The sequence below is a fragment of the Pelophylax lessonae genome, assembly GCF_965119305.1.
Source record: "Pelophylax lessonae genome assembly, chromosome: 12".
Taxonomy (NCBI): Eukaryota; Metazoa; Chordata; class Amphibia; order Anura; family Ranidae; genus Pelophylax; species Pelophylax lessonae.
Genome location: NC_138779.1, coordinates 181,689,244 through 181,709,891, shown reverse-complemented (window position 1 = coordinate 181,709,891; position 20,648 = coordinate 181,689,244). Strand labels below are relative to the sequence as shown.

Genomic DNA, 20,648 nt, shown 5'->3' with positions numbered 1-20,648 from the left:
TGAAAATGAATGCGATGCCCAGATTGCTTTACCTTTTACAAGCTCTGCCGATAAGATTGCCTCGTATCTTTTTACATTCGGTACGCTCGGCATTTATCAAATTTGTCTGGCATGGTCGACATCCCCGTCTTGGAGTCGACTTGTTGGTACATTCCAAGGACAGGGGGGGTATGGGTTTTCCGGATCCTGCCCTATACTGTACTGCTGCCCATATGACGAGGGTCTTGGACTGGTGCAGACACAAGTCCCTTAAGCTGTGGGTCCAGTTGGAACAGGAGGCATGTGGGGCACCGCTCGCGGGATTGCCCTGGACGGGGCGTCCCCATTTGGCCACCAACTCGGGGCACCCCTTGATAGGTGCCACTCTGGCTGAGATGGATAGGTTCTACCGAGTGGCCTCCCTGGAGGGTCATCCCTCTCCTAGGACACCTATTATTGGACATCTGGGCTTCCAGCCCGGGCTTGCGGATGCGCATTTTAGTCTTTTATCTACCACTGGGCTGGTTCGCGCTTCCCGACTACTGAGTCCTGGGGGTAGGCGCGTAGATCGTATTCTGCCTCCTGGTCAACCCCCCTCTTTCCTTAACCAATGGCGCTCTCATCAACTTTCGCATTTCCTGCACTCGCTGCCACATTTCTCGTCTTTCCAGCGCGATCTGCACGCCTTTGAGGAGTTGTGTTTGGGGGAGGGACCGATCCGTGGATCCCTTTCTACCTCCTATAAGCTACTTTTGGAGCTTAAGGCGGGATCTGAGCCCCCTTTTCTTGCTAAATGGGAAGGGGAGCTTGGAGCTACTATCTCTGTACCGCAGCGGGAGCGCATATTGTATTTTGCGCACAAGTCGGCACTCAGCGGCCGATATCAGGAAACCACTTATAAATTGATGACCAGATGGTACAGAACACCGTCGATGTTGGCCAAATGCTTTCCCCAACAAAGTGACCGGTGCTGGAGGTGTCATTCCTCGGAGGGCACTCTCTTGCACATTTTCTGGGACTGTCCTGTCCTTGCCTCCTTTTGGGACCCAGTGCTGCAGTTCATTCAGAGATTCACGGATGTGGCTTTGCAGGGGGATCCTAAGGCGGTGCTGCTTAACCTCACGCCTATGTCGAAGAAGAGATACCGCAAATCCCTACTCAAGTACCTCTTAAGCGCTGCCCGAGCCTGCATTCCAGCTATGTGGAAGCAACAATCTGCTCCCACGGTTTCGCAATGGCTTGCCAGGGTGAACGAACTCGAGCATATGGAGGAACTTACGTCCGAGCTTCGGGGGACGAGAGAGGCGCACAGGACTAGGTGGATACATTGGAACCTGTTTCGTGTCTCCGACGAGTACCTGCCATACTCTGACCCTCCATAGAGGGTTGGTGCCGCTCTGGTTGTAGCAACTTTTGCAGCCCATTATGGGCGCCCTTCTGGCCTGATTGATCCCTTCGAGAATTCCTCTCATTCCATCCTGGTTGGCGTGGGGGATGGGGGATCTGTACCCTTTTTTTTTTTTTTTCTTCTTCTTATACCCTTCCCCCCCCCCCCCCCCCGCCTTTCCCTCTGTTCAAGTTTTTCTTCTATCTTTCTTATAGCATCTTTCCTTTTTTTTTTTCACCCTGGTTACCGTAAAATGAAAAAAAAATTTTTCAGGATGCACTCAGGCTCAGGCGTCTGCCCACTTGGAGGACGGTTCCCCTGTCCTCCTTCGCTTGTTGGTTTGCTGGTTTGACTTTAGAGACGTCCTTCCCACGGTAAGTTTGCCTCCCCTACACGGAGGCCCTGGGAATAGCGCGTTCTCTTCATAAATGCAATTTGAAGTAGCGGTCCACCTTTTTATGTTTACTCATACTGTCCGCTTTTGGTTCCCCGCACTTTTGTGTTGTGATGACAAACCTGATGTTTCATGAATCTGCATATTTGCTTGTGTCCTGTTTTGTATTCTTTAAATAAAAAATTTGAAAAAAAATAAAATCATTTTTTTTTTTTTTTGCTAGAAAATTATTTGGAACCCCCAAACATTATATTTTATATATATTTTTTTTTTTTATAGCAGAGACCCTAGAGCAGTGATGGCGAAACTTTGCACCCCAGATGTTTTGGAACTACATTTCCCATGATACTCATGCACTCTGCAGATTAACTGAGAGTCACGGGAAATGTAGTTCCAAAACATCTGGGGTGCCGAAGTTCACCATCGCAGCCCTAGAGAAAAAAAATGGAGATTGTTGCAATATTTTTTAATCACACCGTATTTGCGCAGCGGTCTTACAAATGCAATTTATTTGAAAAAAAAAAATTTTTTTAATTAAAAAAATAAGAACACACAAAATTTAGCCCAATTTTTTTCTAAAATGTGAAAGATAATGTTACGCTGAGTAAATAGATACCAAACATGTCAAAATTGCACACGCTCGTGGAATGGCGACAAACATTGGTACTTAAAAATCCCCATAGGCGACGCTTTAAAAATTTCTATATGTTACCAGCTTAGAGTTACAGAGGAGGTCTAGGGCTCAAATGATTGCTCTTGCTCCATCTATAACAATCGCGTCGATACCTCACATATGTGGTTTGAACACCGTTTATATATATATATATATATATATATATATATATATATATATATATATATATATATGGGCGTGACTTGCGTATGCATTCGCTTCTGCGTGCGAGCTAGCGGGGACAGGGCACTTTAATTTTTTTTTTCCCCCATTTAATTTTAACTTTTATTTTTACACTGTTTTTTTAAAAAAATAAATACATTTGAACACTTTTATTCCTATTACAAGGAATGTAAACACCCCTTGTAATAGAAATAAGCAGGAAAGGACCTCTAATGTTAGATCTGGGGTCAAAAAGACCTCAAATCTACACTAAAAAAGGAACAGAGAAAAAAAAGTATTTTTTTTTCATGATGAAAATAAATGGACTCTTTAAATCCTTTGCTAGGAAGCAACGTATGACGCCATCTTGCCCTCACTCGTCTTCCTGCCTAAGGGGACAGCAGACCGGACCACTTTCCCCGCTGCCGTCGGATCCGTGAAGCAGGGAAAACTACCAGGAAGGGCCGGGAGGGGGGACATCTCTCCCGCCGCCCATAAGGGTGATCCCGTGGCAAACCGACGCTGGGGCTACCCTTATGTTAAAGCAGACCGCCCACAGTTTAAAAAAAATACCGGGGTTATGGCAGCTATCTGCAGCCATCACCCCGTTATTTAACGTCAAAGTACCGACGTAAAACTGCGGCAGGCGGTCCGTAAGTGGTTAATTCATTTTTAATATTCAAAGCAGACTACCCCATCCATCGATGTCTCTGTGCTTTATTTTGTTGAGAAATCACAATCACAAAAACATCCCCTAGCTTTCTGACTATGGCCATTTTGACTAAGGGCAGATAATTCACGTAGCATTTACTTCCTGGAATCCACCTGCCCTTTAGCTCAGGTATGCAAGCAGGAGATGGTTTGCTTAGCTGAGAAAGCCCCTCCTCCCCTTCTGAAGACTCCTGGGATGTATGACATCATTTGCCTTGGCATGGAAACCAGGAAGTAACTGAGGAAATGTAAAAAAAATTAATAAAAAAGTTTAAAAAGTTAATATGATATACCTTCCGCCTATCTAGCTACTAATGCTAGCAGCATGAGGATTAAAAATAGTCTATGTTGATTGAGAAAGTGAAGTTCTGCTTTAAAGTCAGCTTTAAAATTAACAGGGAAGTCCCTACCGCCCAAGAGTAAACGGTGCAGTCGTTCCGATCCGGCAAGACATCCCCTTCATAAGGACCAAAGATGCAGCCACGTGGGATGATTGGGATTGTACACCAGACCCCAAATCCCCCCTGTGGTCTCTCCTTTACCACCAATCCCTCTGGCAAAGAGAGAAGAGCACGGGAAGGAACGTTTTCTGGTACTGGCGTATCTAGGATGAACGTCGGGGCTCCATGTTGCGGACAGGAGTCTCTGAAGTACAAGCGACAGTCTTCACAAACTGCAACAAGACAAGAAATAGAGCTTATAGGTATTGTAGATAAATCTAATCACTGAGCTATCATGTCATATGGGATCAAGTACTGAGAGAAGGAGATTGTAGGGAAAACTCTGCACTGGTGCTACAGCAGTATCATTTAAAGAGGCTGTAAACCCATAATATTTATTTATATATATATATATATATATATATATATATATATATATATATATATATATATATATATATACACACATACACAAACACACACACACACACACATACATACACCTAGTGAAGTGACTGGCCTCAGGTGGTACACAGAGATTAAACAAATCCTCCTACATAAGTTGGACCTGTTTATCTGCATTCTTCTCTACAAATGTTCAAAGTCCAGTGCAGAATTTATAAGCTTGTCTGAGATGTGGGGAAAAAAAGGGGGACGGAGAGCTGAAATTACACCCTGCAGCACTCAGTGAGGAGAGGTCTGATTGCGGATTGGAGGGAAGGGACACACCCCCTTCACATAGCACACAGGAACAGAGCTAAAGCTCAACTAGCTGGAGCTCCCTCCCCAGTCATCATTTTTTTCTTGGTGTCAGGAAAACTTGTCAGAAGGGATTAATGCTGATAGCAGAGGAACAAGGGAGCAGACAGAACTTATACTTTACAGTACTCTAAACCGGTTGCCGACTGCCGCAAGTACATATACTGTGGCGATCAGCCCCGGCCAGGCGAAGTGACGTATGGGTACGTCACTCGCCTGTCACTTGCTTGTGAGCCAATAGCGGGCGAGCGTGGGCCCCCGCGGAGGTGCGTGCTGGCCCCGGCTCGTTCCCTAGGAAGTCCATGCGTGCGTCCGCGATGTCCGCCTGGTCACTCGCGATCATCCGCCGTGAAGGGAGAAAGGCAGGCGGCTAATGTAAACAAGCCGCCTGTCATTCTCCCCTGTGTAGGAATAGTGATCATACGGTTCTACTATGTAGGACCGTTGATCACTGTTCCTACACCAGTAGCCATGTCCAATCACAGTTAGAAGCACGCCCCTAGGGACACACTTAACCCCTCCTTCCCCAATAAAGTTAACCCCTTCCCTGCCAGTGTCATTTTGCAGTAACCGTGTGTATATATATATATATATATATTATATTATATATAGAACTGATTACTGTAGTAATGTCACTGGTAACCCCAAAAGTCTCAAAAATGTCAGTCAAGGGTCCGATCTGTCCGCCGCAATGTCGCAGTACCGCAAAAAAAAAAAATTTGCAGATCGCCGCCATTACGCGTTAAAAAAAAAAAAAAAAAAACAAAAAATGACAAAAATCTTTCCCTTAGTTAGTAAACGCAATAACTTTTGCGCAAACCAATCAAAATACGCTTTTTGCGATTTTTTTTACCAAACATATGTAGATATATGTAGCATAAAACAAATTGTCCGGTATTACCCCAAGCCTCCTGGGATGTGTGATGTGAATATTTCTGGAGGGTTTGATAAAGGGCAGAGGGGAACATCATTCTTGCCTAGGCAGGAAAAGTCGAAAGCGCAGGGCCAAAACCCACTAAAAAGTTGTTTAGGGAAAAAGCTAATATCAAAAAGGCTCTGTTTTCACTAGTGTAACTCCAAAGTAGTGTAAATTCCCAGTGCGACTTTCACAATCTACGGCACTCAAGTTGCAAGAAAGTCACATCATAGTTCAAGAACCTTTTTTGGTGTCGCTTGATTAGCAATTAGAACAGTGGCCATTGAAATAATGGGATTTTTGACTCACAGAAAAAATATTTCTCTGATGTTCACTGACAGACACAGCTTCTGGTATTCATAACCATTGGGTTATAATGCCCCCTACAGAATATTATAATTCCCCCTACTAGGCGGAAAAGAATTCTGGCTACACCAATGGGCATTCCCAGGGGGGTATACTCCCTCTCTCTCTGCTAAAACCACTCAGTTTTGTTACAAGCAGTGTCAGCAGAATTATAACTCCACATAGGGGTGGGTGCTGTGTCCCTCAATGAACATCAGAAAAATTAATTTGACGGTAAGTCAAAAATCCAATTTTCTCCTTCGTTCATTGACGGACACCGCTCCTGGTATTCATGACCATTGGGACGTCCCAAAGCAGTGTTAAACATGAGGGGTGGGAACAACCAAAAAAATTCCCAAGACTAAATATTAGCCAACCAAGCAACAGGAGCTCAACTAAACAACTGGAGCCCACTTGAAAAAAACAATGCACCCTCAAAGAGCCTGCAAAACCTTGTGGCCAAAGGAAGCATCCGCAGATGCCAACACATCCACTTTGTAAAAGTGTGCACCGACGACCAGGTGGCCGCCTTGCAAACCTGTGTCAATGATGCCTGATGACGGAAGGCCCAGGAGGCACTAAGCGCCCTAGTAGAGTGCGCCTTGACAGGGAAAGGAGGAACCTGACCAGTGATGGAATAGGCCTGAACCACCGTCTGTCTAAACCAGGGGTGGGGAACCTTTTTTCTGCCAAGGGCCATTTGGGTATTTATAAAATCATTCGGGGGCCGTACAAAATTATCAACCTAAAAATGCGCCTATTATATTTGGTCAAACATTTAATTAACTCACCCCTATTGTGATGGCTGCAACTGCTTCTCTTTGGTGATGTATGTGATGTTAGCTGGTATTGATGATGTTGCTACTGGCAACTGGTTTTCCAGTTTTGCGTAGGTCAGTCTTGAGCGCAGTCGACTCTTTGTGGTGGTAAGTTTTGAAAAGAACTGCTGGCGGTTACAGCTGGCTGGTACAGCTGGCTGGTAATGCTGTGGGTACTGCTGGCTCAGGCAGGAACTGTGCTGTGGGTACTGCTGGCTCAGGCTGGTACTGCTGTGGGTACTGCTGACTCAGGCTGGTACTGTGCTGTAGGTACTACTGGCTGGTACTGCTGTGGCTACTGCTGGCTCAGGCTGGTACTGCTGGCTAATATTGCTGTGGGTACTGCTGGCTCAGGATGGTTCTGCTGGCTGATACTGTGCTGTATTTACTGCTGGCTGGTACTGCTGTGGGTGCTGCTATGGGTACTGCTGGCTCTGGCTGGTTCTGCTGTGGGTATTGCTGGCTCTGGCTGGTACTGCTGGATCTTAGTGCCCCCTTTAATGCAGAGTTATTAGTGCCCCCTTAATTCAGAGTGATTTGTGCCCCCCCTTAATGCAGAGTGATTGGTGGCCCCCTTAATGCACAGTGATTGGTGCCCCCCCTTAATGCAGAGTGATTAGTGCCCCCCTTAATGCAGAGTGATTAGTGCCCCCCTTAATGCAGAGTGATTAATGCCCACTACACTGACCTACACTGCCCACCACACTACACTGCACTACACTGCCCACTACCCTACCCTACACTGCCCATTACCCTACACTGCCCACTGCACTACACTACACTACCCACTACATTACACTGCACTACACTGCCCACTACACTACACTACACGGCCCCCCACACTACACTGCCCACTGCACTACACTGCCCACCACACTACACTACACTGTCCTACACTACACTGCCCACTGTGCTACACTACACTGCCCACTACACTAGCCATTACAGTACACTGTCCTACCTACAGTATTCCTATACTGACCCTAACTGCTCTCCCCTAACTCACTCTGTCTGGCTGTGTGGCTGGTTGCTGACTTACCTGAGATCCTGCTGGAGGAGAGGAGGAGAAGAGACGTTCGCGGTTCAGAGGCGGAGGCAGGACTCCAGGAGCATCCCGTGCGCATGTGCCACCCGGGATCTGAGAAAGGCCAGGCCCCCTGCTGCCGCACATGACCCTATTCGCCCAATAACAGGGCGCAGCCTGACAGGGGACATGGCAGCCTGGAGTGCGGGGACACCAGCGGCTCGGGAGTGACATGGCGGCGCAAGATTTCGCCCACCTAAATTTTGCACCGCCCCCCTCCGCACCCCCCACGCTACGCCACTCACTGATGGTAGGGCCGGCCCTGGGCTCCCCCGCCCAGTATCGGCCATGTAAAGCGGGGACAGTGTCCTCAGTCTGGGGGCCGGATCAGAGGACTTTGCAGGCCGCATACGGCCCGCGGGCCGTAGGTTCCCCACCCCTGGTCTAAACCATCTGGAAATGGTCTCAGAGGAAGCGGACAATCCTTTGAGGTCCGTCTGTGAGCACAAAGAGAGGATGACTTCCTGAAAGACTCCGTAGCTGTCAGGTACACCCTAATTGCCCGAACCACATCCAAGGTATGCAAGGCAATTTCCTTCGGACGTTTAGGCCTGGGACACAGGGAAGGCAACACAATGTCTTCATTCAAAATGAAAATCAGAGACAACCTTTGGAAGGAAAGACTGACAGAGGCGAAGAACCTCCTCATTCTTGTGAATCACCAGATTGGGTGATTGTCAGGATAACGCCGCCAGTTCCGACACCCTGCGCGCAGAGGTGATAGCCACCAAAGAGGCCACCTTTTGAGACAGCATAAGCAGGGGAATCTCCCGAATATTTTCAAAGGGAGGCTACTGTAGAGCTGAAAGCACCAAATTGAGATCCCAAGGCGGCAACGGAGCCCGCACTAGAGAGACCCAATGTCAGACACCCTGAAGAAAGGTACGCACCAGGGAGTGTGTGGCCAAAGGTTGTTGGAAGAAAACTGCCAAAAAGCCAACACCTGACCCTTGATGGTACTCAAGGCTAATTTCTGTTCAACCCCACGTTGAAGGAAGGTTAAGATCCGAGCCACCGAGAAGGAGCGAAGATGACCCCAAGCGATTTACAATGTACGTTTTCCACGTACGATGTTAGATCTTCTTAGAAGTAGATTTCCTAGCTTTCAACAGTGTAGGAATCACTGATTGGGTTAAACCCCTATCCTTCAGCACCTGGCATTCAACAGCCAAGCTGTCAAAGCCAGTGATTGAAAATCAGGATGGAAGATCAGTCCTTGGGACAGCAGATCCTCCCTGAGAGGAAGCTTCCAAGGAACGTCGGCGACAAGCCACACCAGATCGGCGTACCAAGCCTGAAGAGGGCAGTCTGGAGCCACTGTGGCTTCCCTTCTGCCTCAATCCTGCGTAGAAGTCTAGGCAGACGCTTGAGAGGAGGAAAGTGTAAATCAGCCGATACTGACCCAACGGGGCAACCAGCGCATCTGTGGCATCCACCAGGGGTTTCCTTGACCGAACCATAAATTTCTGCACCTTTCTGTTGAGCTGAGATGCACACAGATCCACCTCAAGGGTGCCCTACTGGAGACACAGCTGATTAAACCCTTTCGGATGAAGGGACCAATGCCTGCCGACTGAAGTCATTTGCCTGCCAATTTTCCACCCTGGGAATGTGTATGGTGCAGAGGGCTGGAACGAACCACTCTGCCTACCTTAGAATGCCGGCTACCTCCAGAGCCGCCAGGACACTTCTTGTGCCCCCCTTGGTGATCGACACAAGTCACGGCCGTGGCATTCTCCGATTTAATGCGCACTGGACAACCCTGAAGACTATCCGTCCAATGATCCAGACACAGTCTTATTGCTCGGAGTTCCAAGGCATTGATCGGAGGTCTGGACTCTTCCAGCTTCAAGATCCCCTGAACCGAGGACGTCTACCCAGCCGGACAGACTTGCATCCGCGGTGACCACTGTCCAATACAAGGGGAGGAGGGATTTTCCTAGCTGAAGCGCCGGATAAGCCACCATATCCGGGACTTCCTCGTTCCCCGACTCAGCCGGATATGATTTTCCAGAGACTGCGGAGTCTTGTCCCATTATGTCAGAATATCCCTTTGCAGGGACCTCGCATGGAACTGTGCAAAACGCAACCACCTCAAAAAGGTAGACACCATCATGCCCAGCACCCACATGCAAGTCCGGAGGGATGACCATCTGTTGTACAGCAGGAGGCAAATTGCAGCCTGCAATTTCTGGAGTTTCTCCAGAGGAAGGAGCACTCTGGCTAAGGCCGAGTCCAGAGTCAGGTCCAGATAGTCCTGCTTTGTGGATGGAGCCAAAAGCAGACTTCTGAAAATTCAGAATCCAGCTTAACTCCTGCATAGTTCGTATTGTGATCTCCAGGTTTTCCACTAGAGCAGAGGGAAACTCCGCTCGCAGAAGGAGATCGTCCAGGTAGCCAAGTACCGTGATCTCCCATTGGCATAGCAAAGATAGCACCAGGGCTAATACTTTTGTGAAGACCTGAGGAGAAGAGACGAGACCAAAGGGTAACGCCACAAACTGATAATGCTCCTCTCTCACAGCTAAGCGGAGAAAACGCTGGTGACTGGCCCATATTGGAATGTAAAGGTAGGCCTCCTTGATATCGATCGAGGCAAGGAAATCTCCCTGACGTAGGGATGCCACCACCATTTGAATGGAATCCATTCTGAACTTCTGTACCTGCACAAAGTAGTTGAGCGCCTTGAGGTCCAGGATTGGACGCACTTTGCCTTCCTTTCTGGGGACTGTGAACAGGCTTGGGTAAAAACCCTGAAAACGTTCCGAAGTCAGAACCGGGACAATCACCTCTTGAAGGAACAGGTCTTGTACCGCCCCAAACAGGCCCTGTAAGTGGTCTGGAGACAGGCACCAAGTTTGAAGGAAAAAATCTTGCTGGGGGAAAAGAGCAAAATCTTGCAGGGGGACAAGTAGCCGGACCGAATGACTTTGTGGACCCACTTGTCTTGTACCAGGGAAGTCCACGGACCTGAAAACCAGCTAAGACACCCCCCCCCCCCCCACAAGTGAGGGCACACCTTCATGCTGAAGGAGCCTTATCCACGGGTCTGAAGAAGCTCGATATTGGCTTGCCAGACCAGGTTAATTTGGATCCTCCTGAAGAGGCCCTGAAAGACTTTGAGCCCTTGTCAGTCGACCCTGAGGGACGAAAAAACTTCTTATGAGCTGAGAAGGAAGGCCCACGTCTACATCGAGATTCCTTGCCCTTAATAGTCTGGGGATGAAAATTACTTGTCTCCCCTGTGGGACCTTTAATGATGTCATCCAGGGTAGTTCCAAACAGGCGATCTCCCTGGAAAGGAAGATCAGTCAAGGCCTTTTTTGAAGTCTGATCCGCAGACCAGCACTCGAGCCAAAAGACACACCATAGGACCACTGCCAAAACAGAGAGGTGAGCTATCAGGGGAGCCGCATCCAAAGAGGCATCACAGATTAACTGCAGTCTCTGGACAAACTGGTCCGCCAGCTCGGCAAAGGCAGGGGGGGGAGCTGTTCCCCTTCCAGGTCATAACAGCTTAGCTCCCTTGGTCAGAGTTTGCGACACTAGAGAAATGGTGAATACCGGCCTCATTGCTGAACGAGCCAGAGTGTATATACAGTATCTCAAAAAAGTGAGTACACCCCTTGTAAATATTTTATTATATCTTTTCATGTGACAATACTGAGGAAATGATAGGTTGCTACACTATAAAGTAGTGAGTTTACAGCTTGTATAAGTGTAAATTTGCTGTCCCCTCAAAATAACTCAACACAGTCATTAATATCTAAACTACTGGCAACAAAAGTGACTACACCCCTAAGTGAACATGTCTAAATTGGGCCCAAAGTGTCAATATTTTGTGTGGCCACCATTATTTTCCAGCACTGCCTTAACCCTCTTGGGCATGGAAGTTTACCAGAGCTTCACAAGTCCTCTTCCACTCCTCCATGACGACATCGCGGAGTTGGTGGATGTTAGAGACCTTGCGCTCCTCCACCTTATGCTTGAGGATGCCCCACAGATGCTCAATAGGGTTTAGGTCTGGAGACATGCTTAGCCAGTCCATTAACTTTACCCTCAGCTTCTTTAGCAAGACAGTGGTCATCTTGGAGGTGTGTTTGGAGTCGTATGTTGGAATACTGCCCTGCGGCCCAGTTCTTTAAGGGAGGGGATCATGTTCTGCTTCAGTGCGTCACAGTACATGTTGGCATTCATAGTTCCCTCAATGAACTATAGCTCCCCAGTGCCGGCAATACTCAAGCAACCCCAGACCTTGACACTTCCACCACCATGCTGGACTGTAGGCCAGACACACTTGTCTTTGTACTCCTCACCTGGTTGCCGCCATACACGCTTAACACCATCTGAACCAAATAAGTTTATATTGGTCCCATCAGACCACAGGACATGGTTCCAGTAATCCCATGTCCTTAGTCTGCTTGTCTTCAGCAAATTGTTTGCGGGCTTTCTTGTGCAACATCTTTAGAAGAGGCTTCCTTCTGGAATGACAGCCATGCAGACCAATTTGATTCAGTGTGCGGCGTTTGGTCTGAGCACTGACAGGCTGACCCCCCAACCCCTTCAACCTCTGTGGCAAGGCTGGCAGAACTCATACGTCTATTTCCCAAAGACAACCTCTGGATTTAACGTTGAGCACATGCACTCAACTTCTTTGGTCGACATTGGCAAGGCATTCTCTGAGTGAAACCTGTCCTGTTAAACCGCTGTATTGGCAATCGTGCTGCAGCACAGTTTCAGGGTCTTGACAATCTTGTTATAGCCTACATTTCCCATGATGCTCAACTAAACTGCAGAGCAAAGGAGCATCATGGGAAATGTAGTTCCAAAACATCTGGAGTGTCAGGGTTCGCCATCACTAGCCTAGGCCATCTTTATGTAGAGCAACAATTCTTTTTTTCAGATCCTCAGAGAGTTCTTCGCATGAGGTGCCATGTTGAACTTCCAATGACCAGTATGAGAGAGTGAGAGTGATAACACCAAATTTAACACATCTGCTCCCCATTCATCTTGACCTTGTAACACAAATGAGTTATTTGACACCGGGGAGGGAAAATGGCTAATTGGGCCCAATTTGGACATTCACTTAGGAGTGTGCTCACTTTTGTTAGGAACCCCACGTACCTGCGCCTCTGTTGCAGCTTCAGCTGCGCCCTCCATCTTTAGGGTCTCACGCACAGATACAATCAGTGCATCCACCAGCGTCTTATCGTGAGCGGTCACAGACGTGGAGGAATCATCCTCACTGTCAGAGGATTCCAGGCGCCTGGTTGCAGACCCAGCAGGGTGACCCATGTCCGCAGCGGCTGAATCAGATTCAGGATCTAATGAGGCAGGGGGCAATTTTTGCCAGCCCATCATCCGCAAGCCACCTCCACCTGGGACACAAGAAACTCCAGGACCGCCGTCAGTGCATGGATGTATGGTTGGGACCCCGAGGGACACACAGCCTCAGAGAGGGGATCAGGTGGGGAAATGAGCTTGAAAGACTCCATGAGTCCCCAGGGGGACCCTACAAAAGGTGTGAAAGCACTGCTAAGGGACAACCCCCACTGTGCTGGCAGCACCACCCGATTGCCAGGCATAAGCACCAAGTGATCCTCAGTAGAGAGGGAGAGGACCCCACCAGACTCACCATCCGCAGGCAGAGATGTATAGTAACTAAGTAGAACTACTTCACTACTGTACTTAAGTACCGAAAGGCGGTATCTGTACTTTCCTGGATTAGAATTTTTTTCTCCTACTTCCACTTTTACTTCACTACATTTTTTTTCGATGATTTCAATACTTCTACTCCGATATATTTTTTTTTTGTGCTGCATAGTTACTCGTTACTATTATAAAAATTACCACTGCCAGAACAGTAGATGGCAGGTTTCATGAAGTTCAAAAAAATGTGTATAATGTCATGTGTAAATCAGCGCATACGAAAATAAATGCTACTGTATGTATAAATAAAATGGTCTACATATCTGCTGTTAAGTGGAAAGAGAACCTCCCCCAACCAAGGAGAGTCACAAGCGTACATAGACCTTTTTTCTGGTAAGAGGCTGATTTTGCTTTTTTCACTGGAAGTTGAGAGCACAGGTTTTGCAGTTTTGTTTCACTGGAAGAGTCTATTTGGATATTATTTTGCACTTACCTTCATCCGGTAAGGGGGAAATCCACAAGGTGGTGGGAGTCTGCACCTATTATTTGGAATAGCACCTGTTTGATTCCTGCACCTTTGAAAATATATTCATCTTGTTTTGTCACATATATATGGTATTATGGCATTATCGCATTATATATATATGGACTTTTTATTGACTTTGATTTCATACACTCTTCCTTTATTTCATTATTGGAATATATTTTTGTATATCACATTGGTTTATATGATTTTGCGCACCAATAAGCTGTGAAGAAAAAAAAAACATGCAGGGAAGAGAAGGAGGGATGCTTTAAAGGGGAAAGGGAGGGACATACTTTATCTGTTTTTGTTTACAAAAAGTTACAGCCAAAGGAATTATGATTGTCCTTTAGGTTAATCATTTGAAATAATAAAATAATAAAAAAATATGATGTTCAAACTTTTGACTTCTTTCTTTAATAACTACATAACACAGTACTTGTACTTTTACTTTTAGTACTTGAGTAGCAATTTTTTTTTAAACTACTGGCACTTTTACTTTCAGTACTTGAGTAGCAAAATTAAAAAAAAAACTACTTGCAATACTTAAGTAGAAAAAATGTTGAATACTTTAGTACTTCTACTCAAGTCACTTTTTGATAAAGCACTTCCACTTCTACTCAAGTCACTTTTTGATCGAGCACTTGTACTTTTACTCAAGTATGGGTTTTGAGTACTTTATACAAGTGTGCCCGCAGGGGATGAGGAGGGGCTCCCACCACCGAAATCGCCACCCACAGGGCTCCACTGTCATGGCAACCACTATTTTCAATGGCAAACCACAGCAAACTGGCCGCTGGACTACACAAACATGGGTATAGCAATACACAGGCTACAAAAAAAACAGTGGCATCACGAGGCATACAGAGAGGGAGGGAGACCAGGCCTCAGGGACAGATCCAGGCAGGATGCAGGGTGGGGGGCCATGGCAGGAGCGGGGAGAGGGGTGACAGCTACTCACTATACTGGAAACCAGGAGGGCACCCCTTCAGACAAAACCCCTCTCCATCGAAATCGGGGGGCTGGCACTTAGCAGGAACGGTGCGACTCAGGCCGAGACCCAGCCATTTGCCACCTCGCAAGGTGTTTAATTTGAGGCCAGCCCCGTCCAGTGGGGCTATGTCGCAGCTGACCTAGTGCGGAGCTGAGGTCTGCACGCGCTTGCTGGACAGACTGGGGTGACCACTGGATTTAGATTATCCAGCCCGTCGCCAAGTCCGGCAGTTGATTGCAGATCTCACAGGAATAATCCAGGAGAAAAAAAAAGATCACAGCAAGGAACTGAGTCCTTACTCCTGACTAGGCAGAGTGGCTATAGCAGAGAGAGGGAGTATACCCCCTGGACTGCCCATGGGTGTAGCCAGAATTATTTTCTGCCTAGTGTTCTACTCCTGTAAGGGGCAGTATAACCCAATACCAGGAGCTGTGTCCGTCAACGAACGAAGGAGAAACATGGTTTTCAACTTGTCATGCGGCATGTGAAGTTGCACTAGTGGGAACAGAGGTGGGGGGGGGGAGAGGAAAACATTTTATTTTGCCACTCATAAGAATTATAGGGCTGTCACTAGAATTTGAGTGGTTACTAAAAACATTACTGCTTTCTGGCACTTCACACTCTAAAACTGAAATATTTTGTCCAGAAAAGCTGCACTTTTTCAAGTGACATGCCCTCAGCTCACCCCTTTCAATTCTGTCTTTTGGACTTTATCTCTATAAACAGGCAACAGCAACAAAAATGACAAAAAATGATCAACTCACAGAGTAACTCATCTTCCAGCTGGGCACAGGCGTCTTCTGCGGCTTGCATGGCTTGACTAATGTCCAGGCACCTGTGGAGGAAAAAGACAGCTCAGCTATAGGACGCAAATCTCTGTTCCCTCCTAACTGTCATCTACATTGTACAAAACAAATGCTAATCACACCAGGGACATGAATCAAATCGGAGCGATTAAACCCATTTTTTTCCTCCTTCTCAACAATACACAAAGCTGCACTGTAATCGCTTTGTCGTGGAATGGAATGGATACGCAGAAGATGCATTGTGCTAAAAGTGCTATTAATGACACATGTTGGGAGTAGATAACATTTTGGAGATTGCACCATTTGACAGATGTTTATTTTAAAGGATTTGCTGTAGTTTCAGACAGAGTACCACTACCCACCCTGCCCACTCCTCAAACAAAATCAAGTAAGAAACGGACTAATGACCGCGGGTATATGCTGCAGGATTTAAGACACATTCTGCTAATTTGTTTCACCCAAGATTCACCCATTAGTGCCGGTTCACACTAGGTCGCTCCGACTTTGGGGGCGACCTGTGAAGTCGCGTGCACCGCGACTTCGGCGTGACTTGCACGGACTTCATATAATGAATGTCTATGCAAGTCGCTCCGAGGTCGCCCCGAAGTAGTACAGGACCCCTTTTCTAAGTCAGAGCGACTTGTGTCGCTCCTATTAGAACCGGTCCTGTAGCACTGCATGGACCGCGACGTCAGGCTGACAAGTCGCCTGACAAGTCGCGGTAGTGTAAATGGACACTAATTCTAAGAGTCTTCTAAACAATTGGCTGAAGGGTGAAAACTATTTTTTGGGGAAAAACATTGAAAAATAGACCTCACATGTAATAAGCTTTCATGAATGTGATCTAGGATTCCATCTACACCATAGACGAATTCCAGTCTATGTTTTAAAATACACCGATCAGCTGTAATATCACCACTGACCATAACTCATCGAGGCACAAACTCCACTAGACCTCTGAAGGTATGCTGTGGTATCTGGCACCAAGCAATTAGTACCAGATCCTTAAATCCTGTAAATTGAAAAGTGGAGCCTCCATGGATCAGACTTGTTTGTCCAGCACATTGCATAGATGCTCGATTGGATTGAGCTCTGGATAGTATGAAGGCCAAGTCAACACCTCCAACGTGTCGTCGTGTTTCTCAAACCATTCTTGAATTCATCAGACCAGGTCACCTTCTTCCGTTGCTTGGTGGTCCAGTTCTGATGCTCATGTGCCCATTGAAAGCACTTTTGGCTGTGGACAGCATGGGCACCCTGACTGGTCTGCAGCTATGCAGCCCCATACACAACAAACTGAGATGCACTGTGTGTCCGGACACATTCACACATGTTCAATTGGAACCAGCATTAGATTTTTTAGCAATTTGAGCTGCAGTAGACTCCTATTGGATCGGACTACAAGGACCATCCTTTGCTCCCCACATGCATCAGCCTTTGCCGCTCATTACCCTGTTGCCATAGATGCCATTGAAACAATATAATCAATGGTATTCAATTTACCTGTCAGTGATCATAATGTTATAACCAAATCGGTGTATATTATCTATGCAAATGAATATTGTACATTTAGACCAGCCTTTCTTAACCTTTTCAACACAGAGGAACCTTTGAAATATCTTTCTGGTCTCAGTGAACCCCTGCTAAGAATTACTATATCTACAACTCGTGATATATTAGCGTGAGGGCCATTGGGAAGAATTACCCCCTTACAAATAGCTAAAAAGATTGATGGTGTCATTGGAACTCAGAGGAAGAAACTGCTTATTGCTCAAGCAACCCCTCGCAACCTCTAGAGCAGGGGTGGGCCAGCACGATCCTTCTGTCCGGCCCGCACAATCATTGCGATCCGCCCCCCCAATCGTTGAGATCCGCCCCCCGCCGCTGTGTCAGAAGGAGCCCCCCTTTCAATGGTCACTCTGCATTGAAAGGGGGGCACGCTGTGGTCACTCTGCATTGAAAGGGGGGCACGCTGTGGTCACTCTGCATTGAAAGGGGGGGGCACGCTGTGGTCACTCTGCATTGAAAGGGGGGGGCACGCTGTGGTCACTCTGCATTGAAAGGGGGGCACGCTGTGGTCACTCTGCATTGAAAGGGGGGCACGTTGTGGTCACTCTGCATTGAAAGGGGGGCACGTTGTGGTCACTCTGCATTGAAAGGGGGGCACGTTGTGGTCACTCTGCATTGAAAGGGGGCACGCTGTGGTCACTCTGCATTGAAAGAGGGGCACGCTGTGGTCAGTCTGCATTGAAAAGGGGCACGCTGTGGTCAGTCTGCATTGAAAGGGGGGCACGCTGTGGTCAGTCTGCATTGAAAGGGGGCACGCTGTGGTCAGTCTGCATTGAAAGGGGGCACACTATACCTGGATTACTGAAGGCCCCTTTCACACTTTTGTGACCTCAAAGTCACGTAATTTTTTACAGCGTTTTTTGCCACAAAGCAATGCCTATTACATTTATGCATACATTTTGTACAGCCCCCGAATGATGTTACAAAAATACAAATGGCCCTTGGTAGAAAAAAGGTTCCCCCCCCCCCTGCTCTAGAGGAACCCTAGGGTGCTATGGAACTCTGGTTGAGAAACCCTGATTTGGACTATCCTAGTTTGTACTCACAGTGTGCACCCCATGGATAAAAGTGGCGTTCGTCAGCACACAAACAGGTTCACAGCCTTAAAGAACAAGATAAGTGGTACAGAGCACTTTCAGAAATTGGGAACAGCTGATGGCTATATTTCATCCAACAGATGGACGTCAATCTGTGGTACCAATGGCTTATGGTACAACATTTTGTTTTACATATATGAATATCCATGATCTATTCCAAAAAAGTAAAGTATGTTAAGATGTCTACAACAGATGCTCCACCACTGAAAATTTAAGCATGCATCCAGCAACAACTTACTCAAAGAAAAAAATGCAGTGGGATACTGCTCATTGCATGTCAGCATTGCAAGCATTTTTGGTGCACTGTGGTGGGCTGCATTAGCCAACCTATTCAAACTGAATGTACTGCAAGTCACGAAAAAATGACAGGCTGAAATTTTTCACTGAGCACTGCAAAGGACATTTGGAGGGGAATTTAAGTGAAGTGCAAGCACTATGCATGCACCACTCTTCTACACAAAACAATGCAGCAGATGCTTCCCTTAAATTAACAAAAGGGGTACAAGCCCCTTTCATAATAAGTAGTGATCAGTTCTGTGGCTGTGAAAGATACAGCACAGAATACAGAGATGTGCTAATGTTTGTAGTGCCGCTCTAAGCAAAAAAGGAGAGTGTATTTATCTTTATGACTAAGCCCCGGTGGGTGGGGCGAAACATGTCAGAGGATGTGGCTTGTGGAGTGGTACAACTAAGGACAACTTACATGTTAGCCACATAGACTGAATAGGGTACAGCAACAATTTTTCAAGTATGCTATGCATCAGTGGTCTCCAAATTTCGGCCCGGGGGCCAGATGTGGCACTTTCTTAGCTTTAAACCACCAACAATCGGGCATTTGTCCTTCCAATGACACTAAGGAAGGGGTACAATTCCTTCCAATGACACCAACAATGGGGCACAATTCTCCCCACTAACACCAACGATGGGGCGCTATTCCATCCACTGACACCAAGATTTGGACACATGTCCTCCCACTGACACCAATGAAGGTGCACAATCCCTCCTAATGACACCAAGGATGGTGCACAATTCCTACCACTGACACAAACGATGGGGCAATATTCCTACCACTAACACCAAAGGCGGGAGGGGGGGGGCAATAATTCAACCACTGACACCAACGATGAGGCATTGTTTACTCCTACTGACACCAGGACATTTTCTACTCCCACTGGCCTCAGTCCAGCCCTCACAGAGTCTGAAGGACAGTATACTGGCCCTTTGTTTATAAAGTTTGGAGACCCTTACTATACAATAAAGAGAACAGAGAGTTGAAGCTGCAAGCTCTGATCTCTCGGTCTATCTCTGGCTCAGAGTGGAAGGGAGGAATAGGGTTCTTAGACTTGCAGGCTGTGCTCCTGTAGTGCACAGGCAAAGAGGGAGATGTGAGCTGTCAAATGGCGGCAAACTACGGTACCTAAAATCTCCATAGGCGACGCTTTTAAAGTACCAATTACATATGTGTGTGGGACCTACATTCGCATTTGCACTTGAGCATGGGGGTATTATTTTTTTTTTCATTTCAATTTTTTTTTAATACACTTGCACCTTAAATTTTTTTTTCATTGAACTTTATTGCTCTCACAAGAGATGAAAAACATCCCTTGTGATAGCATGGGCCATGGCAGGTCCTCTCCTCTGCCCTCCAAAGCATCCGGTAATGGCTTGTAAAACAAACAAACCCAAAATACAAGTGATTAAATCTTTGTCGCTTCTGGTTTCTGACTCCTTACAGTGCATCCGTTATGACCGGTCACATCAGTTCTGAGTGGGACAGGAGAGCCCATTTAAGGCGATAGGGAGGAAGGAGGTGGGAGGGGGAGCTAAAAGTGATTGGGTGGCTGTATAGCCACTTAGTTAAAGTTTACTCTGTGCAGAATCGCCTGCGGAAAAGATAATGTGGATCATGGCTGCAAAAGAAGCTACAGAAGTACCATGCCATTCGGTTGCAGTGCTATTCAAATGAATAGGCTGAAAATGCACTGCACTCAAATTGCACAGGAAATTTTTGGTGTGAATCGGCCCTAACCCCGGGCAGATATAAATGATAAAAATGATTGCAACTCTGTATCAACCACTTGCCTACTGGGCACTTTCACCCCCTTCTTACCCAGGCCAATCTTCAGATTTCAGCACTGTCACACTTTGAATGACAATTACACAGTTATGCAACACTGTACCCAAACTAAAATGATCATTTTTTTGAGACAGATTAGGAGCTTTCTTTTGGTGGTAATCACCACTAAACAAATGGGAAAAAAAAGACCAAAAAATTGTCCTTAGTTTCTGTTATAATACTTTCTAAATAACGGAATTTTTGTAAAATCTTACCTGTAAAATTC

At 46.7% G+C, this 20,648-nt stretch overlaps 1 protein-coding gene across 2 annotated transcripts in view; it reads right to left on the bottom strand.

Moving 5' to 3' along the window:
• LOC309567801 (E3 SUMO-protein ligase ZBED1-like) overlaps positions 1 to 20,648 on the bottom strand; it is a 94,047-nt gene that overhangs the window by 40,193 nt on the left and 33,206 nt on the right. Inside the window, exons 2-3 of one of the 2 annotated variants that reach the window (XM_082273251.1) lie at positions 15,599 to 15,669; positions 3,717 to 3,979 (exon numbers count right to left, since the gene is read on the bottom strand). In XM_082273251.1, coding sequence (XP_082129377.1) covers positions 3,717 to 3,979; positions 15,599 to 15,647 — 312 coding nt within the window. In that variant the 5' untranslated portion in view covers positions 15,648 to 15,669. The remainder of the gene's footprint in view (positions 1 to 3,716; positions 3,980 to 15,598; positions 15,670 to 20,648) is intronic. The other variant, XM_082273252.1, reaches the window with a different exon arrangement.